Source organism: Enhydra lutris, unplaced genomic scaffold (genome assembly GCF_002288905.1).
Source record: "Enhydra lutris kenyoni isolate GAN:26980312 unplaced genomic scaffold, ASM228890v2 scaffoldscaffold33, whole genome shotgun sequence".
In the NCBI taxonomy this organism is placed as follows: Eukaryota; Metazoa; Chordata; class Mammalia; order Carnivora; family Mustelidae; genus Enhydra; species Enhydra lutris.
In genome coordinates, this window is record NW_019154117.1 from 21,303,455 (window position 1) to 21,320,276 (window position 16,822).

Below are 16,822 nucleotides of genomic sequence, written 5' to 3' on the forward strand. Positions count from 1 at the left end.
CCCTTGGCAAAAGTCAGGTATATTTTTTGAGTAAGTCCAGCATCTGTAAGTGGCTAGAGAATGGGGATGTTAGGGAGGTAATAGAAAGTGTGGAGGATACCAAGCATGGCAGCAAGGCTGTAAGCCCCCCAGAGGGCAGCGTCAGTTTTGTCTTCACACTCCCAATATCTAGCGCTCTAAGCCCAGCACACAGGAGGCTCTTCACATGCGCTGAGGGCCTGCGTGAAGCCTGAGAAGCAGGAGGCCTTCAGGCCCAGGTACCCAAGGAGGGAACCCCCACCATAGAAAACTAGAGTTGCTCACCTCACCAGCGTCTGGTTGTGCAGGTCCCAGACGGCGATGTTACCGTCACTGCAGCACGAGAAGCAGACCTTGGAGTCGGGGCTGATGGCCAGGGCATAGCACGCAGGGGCCGAGGAAGTCAGCTCTGCCTTGATGCGTGGGGTCGGAGCCGCTAGGTCCCAGATGGACAGAGTGCTGGCCTCCCCTCCCACGATGAGGGTACAACCATCAGGGAGCAATTTGCAGGAACGGATGTAGTTATCCCTGTTCTGTGAAATAAACATAGCTACATTGCTATGATGCATGATCAAGCAATAACAATACCATGCTCTCTAGCTGCTATCTTGATTTTTGACTTGAAAAAGTGGTATTTCACAGACACCAGCAGGGCAAGAGTTCTGTAGCAAAGACTGAGATCCAGTTGTAACTTTCCCCTTTGAAACAGTCAACAAAACAAACTCCAAGGCTCGCTCATGGGCAAACACTTAGATGGAACTTTTCCTGACATCCAGTTTCCTGCTGAGTAGAAAGAATCGAAATGATCAGCAGATGCGAGGTATGTGTGTACACACTTCTCTGTGAAGAAACCACTTTTCAAAGCTAGTTTATAAATCTCTGACCTCATCACCCTCCCTTATTTACTATTTGGAAAATGCAGACCTGCTGCCTATGTTCTGGTTTTCATTACTTTTGAATCTCTATCTAAGGCTTCCTCAAGGGGTAACACGGCTGCTGCCATATTCAAGCCTCTCGGTCCAAAGAAATTGATAAAAGAGGGCATTTCTCTATCAAAACCAGCACATATTTAAAAAAGAAGGTGGGAGGGGCATGTGGGTTGCTCAGTCAGTTAAGTGTCTGACTCTTGATTTCGGCTCAGGTCACGATCTCAGGGTTGTGGGATCAAGCCCTGCATTGGGCCCCGTTTATGGGCATGGAGCCTGCTGAAGATTTGTTCCCTCTCCCTCTGTCCAACCCCTCCTCTTAAAAAGAAAGAAAAAGAAAGGTGGGACCTAAAATGACCCTCCCCTCCCTTAAAGAAATAATTGCTATCCTTCAACCCAAATAGAACTGAAGTTTTCCCTATGCTTTGACCATGGCCTATTATTCAAAGATGAGAAAAAACTTTAAGCATGTAAATTTCAACAAAGGTGATGAGGGTCACAAAATACTCTTACTATTATAGAATGTCGGCCTATGCTGAAACATGTTGAAATTTCATTAATGGAGATCTTTTAAAGTTATCTGATTAAAAAGCAAATCAATAACTACTAGAGAAAAAAAGCTGTTGTATCTCAAAAAACACTGCTGTTCTTCTTTTTGAAACCTCTGGCTCTGGAATCCTCGGCAGTGGCTGGGCAGGCGGTGGGTAAACCACACCGGCCGCCATAGCAGAGTGTGGGCAGGCTCTGTATCGGGGGTGAGGTGGCCCTGATTCTGCTTAAGGCCAGTGGTACATGGGCTGTAAAATCTGGGCTCACAGTTTATAGAGATCGGAACATGTCCCAACATGTTCTGTGATCCTGAAAAATGCAAAGCAGTATTCTCCTACCCTGGGAGCAGGCTGATGGAGTAGAGCACTCCGGGAAAGCATTCTCACCATTCCCGGTTTGCTGGTGGCCGCCCCGTTTTCTGGCACCGTGATCTGTTAACCTTTCCTGAAGTTAAGGTAATAAAACCCAGCCAGCCCTCCCAGGTCTCCCTGAAAACACAGACCCTGTTCAGAATACTTTTTTATGCCATGTTATCAAATGTTTACTATTCAATATTTATCCGAAGGCTGTAGGGAAATTAAAAGTTGAGTGGATTGCAGGGCTCAGAGTCCAGACCTCGCTGTGCTTGCATGCATTAAATGGGAAACCCCCTTTGGAATACACACTCAAACAAGGACAGCTTCTGTAAACTACTGTAAAATATTTTTTAAAAGAAGTCCCCCAACTCTGGGATTTAACCACCCAAAGAGCAACAAATGAAGCCTTCACATTTCAGGGAGAGGGATGGGGGGGCTACACAGCTAACGCAGGAAACAGAAAGGGCTTCCATTTCCTCATAATGGGAATAAAACCCAGGCCCAAACAGCCATTTCCTTATTGAGTCTCCAGGGAGACATTACCCTCGTGTGCCAGTTCCTGTTTGCTCACCAGACAGTCGAGCTGAGAGACGGGGCTCTTGTTGCCGGGGTGGCTGATGTCCCAGACCTTGACGCAGCCCTTGCCGCCCGTGTACACGTGTCTCGTGGGGTTGCTGATGGTCACCGCGCACACCACCTCACCGTGGTTCAGGGTGTTGATCTGGCGCGCGTGCCGGGGGATTCCGGGTCCGATGAGGGCGTCGGGGGGGAAAGGGACAGGCTGCATCTGGCCGTCTGCGGTGACATGGAAGGAGTACGCACTTTTGGAAAGGAGACGGTTGGAGAGAAAGACGGGAGAGGAGACAGAGAAAACATTTATCATAAAGCAGTTGGCCATTAGCTCAGCAGCATTTATGAGGAGGACAAAGGGAACAATTTTCCTGAGGATTTTCTTGGAATCAGTAGAAGCTAAAGTATTTACCAAAGGAGCAAATTTAAAATACGTAACAGAAGTCTAGAGTATACCAAAGGACAGGTACATTGAACTTTATTTTTTAAATATTTAATTATTTTTCAATTGTACCTGACCATTCCATAAGGCATTCCTTCCAATCACATATAAAATGCTAACTACGCTTCCAAATTAACATAAAATACCTCCCTCCATGTACCTTGTAAAATTGTATGATTTCGGGCGCCTGGGTGGCTCAGTGGGTTGGGCCACTGCCTTCGGCTCAGGTCATGATCCCAGGGTCCTGGGATCGAGTCCCGCCCGCATCGGGCTCTCTGCTCAGCAGGGAGCCTGCTTCTCTCTCTCTCTCTCTCTGCCTGCCTCTGTCTACTGTGATCTCTCTCTGTCAAATAAATAAATAAAATCTTAAAAAAAAAATTGTATGATTTCCTAGCATAATTTTAAATGATTATTTTTTATGCTTCAGACAAAGCCCTTAAGAACTCCTAGTAATGTCACATAGTAAACAGGATATTTCAAGACTGACAAACAAAAGCAGTTTTCTAAATGTACCAGTTTCAGGCTTGAATTTATTCTCTTTGGCATAATCAAGAGAAAATAATAAAAGATTCTCCTACATCAAATAGGTTGGCGATAGATTTCAACTTTTCTCCTTGACAATCTCCGTGTTTCCCTTGGCCACGAACCCACTTTATCTAAGGCAGCAAAGCTACTCTTTGCTTCTCTCCCCAGCTTTACCACATTCTCACCACTGAGATGTACAAGGCTCAACATACATGAGCTGCGGGGTGGCATTAAGCTAATAACTTCCCAGAAAGTAGCTCTGGGGGATGTAGAAGCTCTCTGTACTTTTGGCTCAATTTTGCTACGAACTCAGAACTGCTCTAAAAAGTAAGGTTTATTAATTAAAAAGAATTTTAAGGGGGGTGCACTGGGGTTCCTGCCTGCCCTCTCTTCTTACTTCTTCCTACTGCTTTAACTGTGAGCAAGGTAACGAGAGCTCCACAAGCCCTTGGGGGCCACAGCTGACTCTGAAGTTGGAAATCAATTGCTGAAGGAAGTAGAACCCAAAGATAGGATGCAGAGGCCCTGGTGACACTATGGGGCTGTGATACCTGCCCTGGGCTGCTGACAGCCGGTATCTTTTACGGGAGAAAGAAATAAACTTTTTTTTTTTTTTTTTTTTAAAGATTTTATTTATTTATTTGACAGAGATTACAAGTAGGCAGAGAGGCAGGCAGAGAGAAAGGGGGAAGCAGAGAGCCCGATGCGGGGCTTGATCCCAGGACCCTGAGATCATGACCTGAGCCAAAGGCAGAGGCCTAACCCACTGAGCCACCCAGGCGCCCCGAGGAAAATAAACTTTTATGTTACTTTAAGATCTTGTTTTCCTCCCCTGTTCAATACGAACAAACCTAATCCTAGGACATTCTTGTTTCTACCCCAAAATCTTAAAGCATATTTTCTGCTTTAAAATCTAATGATTTAAACTCCAAGCACTAATATATCACACACATTATAAAACATGCACAAAGAAAAGATACTTCAGAGGATGAAAGATATAGAAGTGCTAATATCTACCCCCAACATCCAAACAGATGGATTTATGGATTTTGAAGAGCACTGCTTTCGTTTTATTCTTCTCTGAAGCATCACTAGGCATTCTAGTAGCTCAACATGAAGCCTTTTCTATAGGTCTGCTTACATAACAAATGAACTATGTAGAGTTTCCTCCTTCCTGTGACCCTCTGGGATAAGTCTGGGCCCTTTCTGGAACTTGTCATTGGCACCTTGCAGTCCCTTTACAGATCTGAAGACTATGGGTATTAACACAGAACTCCAATTTTCATTTTAATGCTAACTCAAACTTTGTAAAATAACTTAGCATGCACAAAACAGAAAACTGACACAGGATATCAGGTTTCCAACCTGCTTGCACATAAAACCTATGTACTTCCCTAAGCTTGAGAAGAAAATATATGCTATTATTTTTGCTCTATGAAAGGAAAATATCAAATACATAAAGGCTTGAGAAAGAACTTCCCCTTCCCCCAACCAAAAGACACGATCTTAAATATATGTTATTTCCTGACAAACTGGTTCCAGCAACTAATATTATGTGGCTAGCTGGACCAAATCCTTAACATTACTCTTAATTTGATAATTGAGCACATAATGGGAACCCTATAGAATGTCCTAGAAAATAAATATGCATATAGAACAACTATAGCTCAAAGCCCCTACAAGAAAACAAGCCACTAAGTCCCCTATTTTTTATGCAACAGTACCCTTTGGTGTCTTTAGTAACATCTCAGGCCCACATGATATTTTAATACATGTGCATTAGAGTTAACAGAACCTATGCCATTTATTATGGGATATTCAGAGCTGGAATCAAATAGCATTGTATGGCCCTTGAAGATGGGACCACCATAAGAACTGGAGTTTAACTCTATTCATGTTCTAAAAGAATTCTTCAAGGTCCAGTAGCAATTATGTGACCCCCTAAGCTGGGTCTGAAAATGACAAAGAACTAGGTAAAGCTGGAGAAATGGCCAGAGTGTTTTCATGAAACAATCAAATGGAATGTATTTGGTTAAAACAGTGCCTGACGTGGGGAGAGAACTTGCCTCTTAAAGCTTTCTGTGTGAGAATAATGGCACATGTGAAGGTCCGTTTCTCCATCAGCCATAAATCAAGGTGGGCGCCTCCAGGTAGGCAAACTCCCCGTCAGGCTCCCTTTCAGCAATTCTGGAGTTTTAGGGTAAGAAAATTTTACCTTGCATCACTTGGAACCCCTCTTGCTATGGAGTTCAGCGTTCCAGGTTAAAACAGATGCACAGAGTGTAGACAGAAAGCTGTACACCCATTTTCGGAAGACACCCGTCTCTCTCCCAGGTATCTTCTTTAAATACACAGGAGGTCTGTGATCATCATACCGAGGCAATTTAAAATTGATTCACAGAGCAGTGAACTGTTGCCAGAAGCTGGGAACATTTCTGGGTCCCCAGGGAAATGCACATGGATGTTAATACATCAGTCACAGGGGGCCTCACAGGAAGCTGGTGCTGCCTGCGGTGCCGGAGAGCCTAATCAAATGAACAAACCAGAATGACACAAAGGGCTGATGGGTCTCAAAGAGGGATCAACTGGAAGGAAAAACCAAGGGAGCCGACGAGAGTCTGGAACTAGTTATTCACCTACAGGAAGTACAAGCATATCACTGAGCAAAGGCCCCACTGATGGCATATCATGACGATGTTATAGACATCCCAGAAGGAAACGGGAGATCCTCTACTTATTGAAGAGCTAGGAAAAGTAAAATCAACCAGGAAGGGGATTGTAAAATAAAAGTAAAATCAACCAACACGGAGCGAGGATTTATAAATATCTCCCAAGCCTACATTCAGAAAGAGGCCGGCCACTGAAGAATGCATATGGAATGACTGGATTTATAGAATTTCAAACATGGGTAGAATTCATCTGTGATGTTAAGCCAGAGGGGGTTGGTTCCCATCAGCTACTGGAGAGGACACAAGAGGGGCTTCTACAGTGAAAAGTCACTTAGCTATACACACGATTCACTCACTTTTCCCTATGTCTATCTCAATTTTAAAAGCTGAAATTTGTTTGTTCACAAAAAAGTCGAGAGGGCTCCTGACTGATGATTAAGTGGACGAGGTCCACGGCCAGGACAGAGCCCAGACTCAGGTGTTAAATGTACGGGAGATGCCCGGCTCACTGGCCTAACTATGGCCATCCTTCCTGGCCTATCTGCAGCCTATTAGCATGTCCATTCCTGATCCACAGGACAGACATATAACCAAGTATGAGGGATGCAGGAGTTGCTCTAAGGGTGAAAAGAGCTGCAAAACCATTAAACACTGAACACCATGCTCCACACCTACAGGGCCTTCAGAGAATGGGAGCATCGATATCAAACACACGACTTAAAAAGAGGAAAGTGAGGGTATGCTGAATCAAGGGCTCTCTTATCAACCAGTGGGCGAGTGTGGGGACCAGGAATGCAGAAAGGGAGGAAGGTGCCGGGGTGTGCATCAGGAAAGCATGTGGCAATGACAAGGCAAAGGAAATCCATAGATCCTGAAGGGCGAGAATAGAGAGACAGCCCTTGGCAAAGAGAAGAGGACGTGTAGCTAGGACCGTGGCAAACGTGAGGCAAAAAGGGCGAGTTCCTCGCACCCTCATTAGGGGCAACACTGCTGGCGCCACCCACCTGCACCCAAGAAAGCCTCGGAGAACTCAGCCCCTGATCCAACCCAGCTTTCTGCCCAAGTGCCCGCTGATCAGGATCAAATTCCGAAATCTGGTTGGAGAACTGAAAAGAATAAAGCCCCCTGGACAGCACAGATGTAAAAACTAAATGAAATCAAACTCTTTTGGAGCTGAGGACACTTTCTTTATTGGGCACACAGCAGAAGTGAAGAAACTCAAAGGAAGGAGTCCCCCCCCCTACCCCCCACGGGGAAGCCTCCTGGGGACAGCGGCAAGCTAGAAAAAAAGACTACGCTTTGGAGAAGCAGGTTTTTTCCTCCTAGCAGACTGGTGCTAATAAAACTATGCTGTGCTCTGTGGCCAACGGAAAACAGGTGTTTACAGAGTCGTTGGTTTGCTGGAAATAGACAGGAACAGCAGCAGTGGGATCCAGTAAATGGTGACGAAGAACCATGGCCCCAGAGATCACGGCTGCAGCCAAGACCCCGCCGCCTGTGGACGTGGCACTCTCGATGGGGAAGCTCGTGCTGTCTTAACAAGTATCAAAAATCCAATCATGTCAGAAACCCTCACATGCTCTTCGGGGCTCGCCAAGCCCTTCATGATATGGCTAGGCCTCAGTTCATGTGACCGTCCTGCATCCGAAACTCCCTGCCACATGGGATGACGGGCCAGTCCCCTAAAATACCACACACTGTCACGTCTCCCAAGTTGTGCACAAACTGTTCCCTCTGGCCTGGAATAGCACCGCCTCCCTCCTAAGTGCTTGTCACTTGTTCTCCTCCTCAGTCTGCCACAACCTCCCCAGGAGGGATGATTCTTTGCCAGCGTGCTGGCTCTTCCTGTAAGTCTCAGCTACGGCACGTATCACGCTGTGGACGGCTGCACGTGTTTACACTTTTCATTCGGTGTCTTGCCACAGCAGAGTTTTCAAAGGTGGGCTGACTTCGCCAGGCAGCTGGCACTCAGTATCTGAATCTCAACATCCCAAGTCATCATCGTACCCTACTCACTTAGAAATAGAGGCACAGAGGTTGCTCTGGCAAGGAGAGTAAGCTACAAGAAAGTAGAGGGTCCTCTAACCACCTGGGTTGTGCCAGCCACTTTCCCCAAGAAATTTCCAGTTGTCCTACCAAATGTCACAAAGAGACAGTACCAACATTCCTGAGGAGGGAAACTGGTCCCTAGAGAGCCTATTTGGACCAAAACAAAAGGCAATGAAAGCAACCACAGTGATGGAGTGAAATCCATGGTCCTTCCCCAAGTCAGCAGTGACCAATGGACATGGGACCCTTCCAGAAGCTTCCACAGGTCACAGGCAGAAAAGCATGATCCTGTGCTGGCAGCCTAAAAGCATACCAAAGAGTTAAAAAAAAAAAAAAGTGAGGAGACACAGAATAGAGGTTCAGCTAGTCACTAATAAGGTGTGGGGGCATAGACAACTTGCTTGTGCCTCATTTCCCTATATTTACAACATGCCCTTAGAAAACTTGCCCACTAAACACAATTGCGGAGGTGTGGTGTAAATGAAGCTGCATGAGAAAGTACTTCCAGAAAAGCACGACACACAACATAGATTCAACCTCTGGTTCTCGTGTCAGGAGGTAGCTCTTTATCCCTTATTATTTGGAGAGAAACAGCAGCAGCGCAGGGGAGGGTCACTGGCCCATTTGGCTAGTAAGTGGAAGGCCCATGATTCAAGTTCAAGGCATCAAGGGCAGGCCTGCCACAAAAGTAGAGCTCTTGATCTTCACCCTAGCTTCCCACTGGCACTACATCGGGCATTATCATCTCCTTGAGAGGGAAAACACGTGCCCATCAGGATGAAGACAGGTAGCCTACACAAGAGAAATCTTCTTGTGTCAATGTCATCAGGGCACTTCATTATAGAGTCCTGGCCCCAGAGGCTTTGAGGCCTGGGGCATCAGGGTCATCCTAAGGTAGACGAGAAGAATGTAATTTATGATTGTGGAGCATACTCTTTGCTTCAAGAACTAGTATAATGAAGGTGGTGGCGCGGGGACTGGGATGTGAGGTCGTAAGGAAATCAGAGTCATATTATTCTAAGATTTCAGTAAAAGAAAATAGGTCCTAGGGAATACAATTCCTCTATTTATGGTAAAATCTCCTTCACTGCCGACATAACTTTACCTTTAACATTTCTTCAGGTCTGTATATCTAACTCATAACATCTATAAAACACAGGATTTTTCCAGTTTGGTATCCCGGCATTTTTCCAAACAGCAAATATACAGATTAGGGCACAATTCTGACCCTATTTGGAAGATAGCATATCTATGTGAATGTAGGGCTTTAGTAACAATTAAATTATAAGGCGAGAACTTAAAGCATTAAGACGGGAGACTCTGTTTTTCTTATTCATGACTTTAACGTATACCTGACTATTCCCCCTTTTTTTTTTTTTTAAAGATTTTGTTTATTTATTTGTCAGAGAGAGAGAGTGAGAGAGAGAGCAAGCACAGGCAGACAGAGTGGCAGGCAGAGGCAGAGGGAGAAGCAGGCTCCCTGCTGAGCAAGGAGCCCGATGCGGGACTTGATCCCAGGACGCTGGGATCATGACCTGAGCCGAAGGCAGCTGCTTAACCAACTGAGCCACCCAGGCGTCCCGACTATTCCCATATTTTGAAAAGGCAAATGCAGAACCTTTTAAAATGGACTTTAAAAGAAAATTACTCCAGAAAATTCTCCAGAGAAAACAGGAGATGGTCTAGTCGATAATCTAGGAGGTTCTCTAGCAAAGTTAGTATTTATGATTCTGAATTCTAGGCCCTACTTCCTCTACCAACTAAATGTCTGAAAACCTGTGGGGCACCTGGGTGACTCAGTTGGTCGTGTCTGCCTCTGGGTCAGGTCATGATCTGGGGTCCTAGGATCGAGTCCCCTGTCAGGCTCCCTCTGTCCCTACTCGTGCTCTCTCTCTCATAAATAAAAATCTTTAAAAAAATAAAGGCTTGTGCTGGGCAGCAACAAGGCCCCCACGCAGGACAAAGATTGAAACCGGAGAGATTAATGGATAAAAAGTAAAACAAAGGAAAGTTTAAAATACAGCCCTTTCAAAGCTCAATTTGAAAATTCTAGCAAAAGAACCAACCAGTACAGGCAAACAAACATTATGTGAGCAAGAAAGAAGCAAAGTACACTTACATCTGATAAACTGAAAGGGGTTTCTGAGAAGGGGAAGAAGGACAGAGAGATGTACAGGGAGGTCAAATCTCTAGTAGCTAAACATAACTCACATCAAAATAAAGGGCTTTCCATTTCAATATATTCTCAAGAAATCAGCTACACATTCCCAGAAGATCAAAGAGTAGAAAAACAGAAATTAAACCCAAACCCATATGTGATAATGAGACATAAAACAAGCATGTTACTTTTGGCGTTTAATAGACTAAAAACACCCAAATACCAAAACCAGTGAAAAGAGGGCTGAATTAAGTTTCAAATCCACTAAATAAGCCAACTGTGGATTCTAGACATGGTCAACAGAGGAACCAGAAGCAAGATCAGGACTGGAAAATGGGATGGGGAGTGGGGGCAGGGGTTGACCACGGAAATGTCTTCTTGGCTAGAAGACGGAATGGCCGCTCTTCACTGCTGCAAAACATGTTTTCCTAAGAGGCAATTTTACCCCATATGTACTTAAGATTTTCTTTTCTCTTTAGGATCCAACTCCAAAAAGGCACTTTAAAGATTTATTTAAACAGTAAACGAGTGGGTGTAAGATTTCTCAATTACATGTCTAGCATTAAAACACAGGGTGAAGGAACCTGGAACGAAGCTGGATCTTAAGCCAAACTATTATTAGTCTGAGTTATTACTGACCTCTAGGTGCTACTACTCGAGGCAGGAAGGGCACAGCCTCCAAGCATGGATGGAAAGGAAAGTGGTACTTCGGGGCCAAAACGCCGTCTTGGGGTGGGGAAGGGCGGAGTGAGGCACAGCAAAGAGATGTTGACCTAACTAAACTTCAGAATTTCTCTTACCAGGATCTCCACAAGGCTCAGGGGAACACATTTCCTAAAACTAAAAGTGAGTTCAAGAGAAGCTGAGCAAACAATACCAATTAAATCTCGCCTCGAGGGTTTAAAAACACAGTTGGGGTGACCTCTTATAAATCAGCAGTGCTGAACTCTAAAATGCAGAATGTGAATCTTTGGAAAGGATGAGTCACAGTCTTGCACAATCCCGGACTCATCTCCCACCTCCTCAATGCACCAGATATTTGTTTACTGGGTATTTGTGCTCAAGGGGACAGAGGGCCTTCACATGCTTCAGTTCCCATAGGGAAGAGGCAGGTAGAAATCGGATATGTGCACATGATAGTAACTCAAGGTCAAGTTGTGAAAAGTGTCCCAGGACATTACAAGGTGCTCCAGGCACCAGCAAGGTCCCATCACCAGACATGCTTGGGCAGAGGCATGCAGCTGCTTGGTGAGGCGAGCGTGGGAAACTTGAACCACAGATGAGCACTTACACTAGAGGTCCTCTCCAGATCCTTCCAGCCCCACTGGAACTCTCCTGGCTCTACTGCCCAGAAGGAACTCTTCCATGTGCACAGGAATCCCTCAAGCTCCCCTGTACTGGGACCATGTGGCAGGCTGTCCCCTCTACCTGCAATGGTCCACTGCTTCTGCCCCCTCTGCTCTTTGGGCTTGTTCCTTCTGCACATGCTTAGCTTTCAGTGTCTCCTCCTCACCCCGAGGAAGCCCTTCCCATCCTAACCGTCGTCACTCCTTACAGATTTGCCTGCCACCCGCTGCTCTGCCTTCACAGCGCCTCACAAACATACTCCAGCACTTGTAACTTTTCCACATCCGCAGGCCCCCGGAAGGCAGGGAAGATGAACATTCTCTTTCCTGGAGCCTGCTCAGCGTCTAGCACAAAGCCTGACACATAATTCTTGCTCAAATGTCCATGAGTAACCAGCTGTCGCCCTACCCAAATATTACTTTGATTGGTATTTGTCAGAGGCTGACATTTGCAAACCTTTACCACACCTCACTCACCCTTACCCTGGCCATGTTGGTTTGTCACCATTTCTCTTAAGTGTCTCAGACCAAAGCTATTCAAAGTGTGGTCTGCAAACATTTGCTACCATCCACATGGAGATCAGCTCACTCAGGAACAGAAGTGTTGAAAACGGTTACACAGCAACTCGACAGAGCCAACTCATGACAGCTGACTGTTGTAATCAAAAACTGGGACCGGGCGCCTGGGTGGCTCAGCTGTGATCAAGCCCCACATCGGGCTCCCTGCTCAGTGGGGAGCCTGCTTTTCCTTTGCCCGCCCCTGACCCAGCTCCTGTTCTTTCTCCATCTTTCTCTGCATGCGCTCTCACTCTCTCTCAAATAAGTAAAATCTAAAAAACAAAACACAACAACCCCTCTGCAAAACAAACAACCCCCCCCCCACACACACACAAAACCAAACCTCGGACTTATACTGTATATCTTTCTTCTCCTATTCATCTGTATTTGTCTGTTACAAGAGTACCGATCTTGGTCGCATTGGAGAAAAACTGATCATCATAGATGCTTTGAGAAGCAATGCCTCAGGGAGTATTACTTTCCTCCACAATGAGGACAGGAAGCCCTCTCATACTAATTAATGGATTAAAACAAAGGAAGTAAGATGTATAGCCCAGATCCCAGAGATAATGGTGAACTCCATTTTCCCCTTCTCATATTAACTTGATCTTTCTCACATTACATGGCTCCCCTCAAACTTAAAAGAGAATCCTAAAAAATATTATTTTCACTGTTTTGGAGAGTAGTGATCACTCTGATCCAGAGACTCACCCTCCTATGTGACTCTCTCACAACTTTGCTGCTGCGCCACTGTCATGTCCCTGAGCACGTCGTGTCCTAGCTTAACACAGCTGTGAATACAAAGAAATCCAAGGTGCTCACAAGCCAAACCATTGAGTATTTTGGCTCTAATAAGCATGACACCAGTCCTATCATTCAGAGAAGACTTCAACTTTGTGTCTAATTGCATTATTCACACACACATACGTACACACACATACACACAAACACAACTATAAGGAGCTAGGTCTGAGTTAATGGTCCTCTGCACCTTCAAGACCATAACAATAGCTCATAGCTCTCCCCACCCACCCCATCTGCCACACACCTCACATTCAGGATAGGGTCTTGACAGCCAGACATACCCCCACACCTCCAACTCTTGAAACTAGATTTCCCTAATGGTCAGCTGAACTTGGCATTATTTGCTTATTATATCCCTGAAGATTCATCAGTTACTATTAATTATTGCCTCTTATCACATTACTCATTTGCCCTTTATCTACTCACCAGTCTGTAGGACAACACAACAGCTAGACTGCCAGAGACCACAGATTAGAAATATCCACTAAGTGCCCGGAGGCATCCAAGACTGGATGCAGAAGGGCAGACCCAGGAAAATATGAGGTTACTCAATCAGAAGAGATCCACCAGGTAAGAAAGCATTTGTAACACTGTCCCACCCCCAATCCTGCTCTTCCCTGGGCCTAGATGTCACTGTAAATTCTTAATATCTCTACGAGTTCTTAGCACAGAAAAAGTTTCCTTTCTTCATGCATCAAATTACCATGAAATAGATATTATCATGCATGTAAAGTAGAGCCTGCTTCCAAAAAGCAGATAACGGAATAAGGAATTCCACTTTTCCTCATGCTGCTGGTCTATTTGAAGAAAGACTCCAATCCAAATCACACAAAGATGACCAGGTAGTCGAATGGACCACTCAAAATAACGTAGCATGCAACACACAGTGGACGCATAAGTAAAAGCTGAGAGCAACCACACAAAGGCAGAGAGTATAAGAAAAATAAACTGAAGGCCTATGACATGTACCCTTATTTGGAAAAATCAAAATTGTAGAAGGCCCTATGGAAGAGGAGAGTATGTGCTGGGAAGTAAGCCAGACACCCCCCACCCCCCCCATATTTCACTTTTGCTTTGTACGAAAATTAAGGACTTTAGGAATTCTTCAAAATCTCATTTCTAATTACGAACATATGGAAAGCAAGTGATTTTAAGTGACCCCAGAAGAATAACCAATGGGGTTTTTCAAATTCTGAATGCTCTTTTGCCCCTTTAATCTTTCTTTCATGCTTTCCCACAAAGCCACGCTGCGTTTTGTAATCTTGGATCTCTTAGAGTAAAGCACGCACCAAACTTTATTGGGGACGGGGGGTGCGGTATGCAGGGAGGTTCCAACCTCCAATGCTGGCATCCAACAGATGCTACAACTACCTTTCGTACAACTCAAGTTCCCACCTAAACAAGGAAAAGGTAGCACTGAGACAGGTAAGGGGTTGACATGTTTCAAATTTCAGAGATTTCAAGAGTTCATGAGAGCATAACCATTGCCCACAGCACAGTCCTGTTGAAAACCTCCAGCAGCTACCCTCTGACCAAAGGCACAGCAGAGTAGACTTCTGAAGAAGGGTCAAGCGAGGAGGGCCAACCTCCCCCCATTCTTGCCTCCCTCCTGGCCCCCGTCTACAACAGCTTCTCTCCAGAAATAACTAAATGCATGAGATCACCCATAGTGAGAAGACAGAGGCATGACACCTACAAGGTGCCTATTTATAGAAAGTGTTAACACTCCTCAGGAAAAGACACTAGAAATCTCCTTGGAAACGTCCATGCCTGTGCTCCCTTTGGAATTCTAGTCTGCTAATAGCCATGACGAAGTAATTGCCTTTAAAACAAAACTGAGGAGTTAGAGGTACTTACGGTTTCCCCCCAGGGATTCCTGCCAGGTTTGGAGGGATGGTAGGTACTCGCATGTGAGGGGGAGGATCAAACCCAACCTGGAAACAAAAATAAGACACCGAAGGCTCAGTTTATGCAGAGTACGCACTTGGTGAACATATATAAAGACTTTTCACTAGAAACTCCCACATCTCCAAAGCAACATAAACAGGAAAGGTAACACATGCTAACATTTTTCAAAAAAAAAAAAAAAAAAATTACAACTCAAGGAGTACTATAACCACCTGTAACTACAACAGGCCACGCTCTTTTCTGGGGAGGTCAGTGGGAGTGTGGTCTGTTTGTGCACTGAGAACCAGCTTCCCATAGTAATTACTTCCTGTGGACTCAGGATGTCCTGCCTTGCCCAAGCAAGTACAGAGAACAGTGTGCTGTCTGAGTCAGGATTTCTAGACCTTGGCACTATCAGTGTTTTGAGCCAGGCAGTTGTTTCTGGCTGTCTTGGGATAGTTAGCAACACCCCTGGCTTCTACACTCTAAGTACCAATAGCATTCCCCACTTCTGATAATCGAAAGTGTCTCCATATATTACCAAACGTCCCTGGGGGAACAAAATCGTCCCCAATTTCATACCACTGATCTAAGTTACTGCTTAAACATGCATGGATTCCCTATTCTGTGTACCCTAACAAAGGTATCTTGTCCCTTAGCTGCCCACTTTGTTTCAAACTATCTTGCCCCCAATGCACAGCCTTTCTTACTAGTACAACATAAGGGAAAAAACCCTACAAACTTCACTGTCAGCCCAAACTACCGGAGGTCATGCCATCTGAAGAGAGGAGAGGAGAAAACCAAACATAACCTATTCTAAAGAGCCAAGAGAAATCTATAGGGACTTCTATTTGCTACAGGATATCATCTGTTTCCTTTCCCTGATGCAATCGAGGGTTACAGTCGATTTTGCCCTTTGCATACAGTTTTGTATCTTTCCAGTGAAAAATGAGGCTATTTACAAGGCTGGGCAAGATGGGCAAGCTGCCCCAGGGTTCAGTCACCTCTGTTTCCTCACTGTTGCCCGAAATCACTGCTTACACCTGAGTCACACTGTTGGTTTAAAGAATAATAGAGGCATGGAAAGAAAACGTTACAGCTTCTCAAATATTTTTTTCCTAAGAATTAAAGAGGGGGGATAAAAAAACCCTCAAGAAAATGAATGAAAAGGCTTCTGTGAGCTACTTGAGTCATTCCATCGCCTTCCAAAAAAAAAAAAAAAAAAAAAAAGTCTATTTGGGAGGAGAAAACCAGATGTCCCCCGAACTGCCAAAGTAGCTCCTAAACACTGCCTTGTTTCATCCACGAAAATAGTAAACCAAGAAGCGCTGCTTCCTAACTTAACGCAGGAGCACGCTGATGGCAGCGGGCGGAGCGCGGGGACACTGGGGCTCTGTTTTGCAGGCCCCATTGGTTGGGGGTCCCGGCCCTGGCCTGCCCGCCAGCCTGCCCACGACACCTACCATTGGGGAGCGCCCATAGGCCACCACGGCGGCGGCGGCGGCGGCTGCACTCATCTGCGGGGACATGTTGTGCAGGCTGGCGTAGGCGGCGCCGGGGCTGGTCAGCTCGCCGTTCATGCCGGCATGGGGCACCATCCCGAACGGGGCGGGGTATGGCCCAGGCACCGCCAGCGGCGTCCTCAGGCCCGCCGCTGAAAGTAAGCACAAGCCGTGTGACGTGACATGGTCCAACCTGACCATTAGTTTCTGAGTCACTCTAGCACCATTCAGGAGGGGTGAGGACAAGGAGGGCTTCAGTAAGGCAAAGTGGGTTGGGGGTAGTTGGGGTGTGTGTGTACATACGTGTTAGGGCCATTCATGAGGAAGGCTTGCATGAGGGTGTGTGTGGGTGTAGGGGTGTAGGTGGTTTCATCACCACCAACTCAGCCCGATTCATCTCCAGGGAAGAACAGACCCCAGGGAAGCACTGCCCACGTGCTTCATCCTTGGCTTGGCAGCACTG

The 16,822-nt window shown here is 45.7% G+C and overlaps 1 protein-coding gene across 9 annotated transcripts in view; it reads right to left on the minus strand.

Moving 5' to 3' along the window:
• The window catches only part of LOC111153574 (transducin like enhancer of split 1), an 86,725-nt gene that overhangs the window by 6,779 nt on the left and 63,124 nt on the right, over window positions 1-16,822 (minus strand). For 7 of the 9 annotated variants that reach the window (XM_022512690.1, XM_022512689.1, XM_022512685.1 and 4 more), the window contains 4 exons: window positions 16,321-16,511; window positions 14,828-14,904; window positions 2,421-2,670; window positions 304-551 (listed from right to left, as the gene is read on the minus strand). In XM_022512690.1, the coding sequence (XP_022368398.1) occupies window positions 304-551; window positions 2,421-2,670; window positions 14,828-14,904; window positions 16,321-16,511 (766 nt within the window). Of the gene's footprint in view, window positions 1-303; window positions 552-2,420; window positions 2,671-14,827; window positions 14,905-16,311; window positions 16,512-16,822 lie in introns of all 9 variants that reach the window. The other 2 variants (XM_022512688.1, XM_022512686.1) reach the window with 1 other exon arrangement.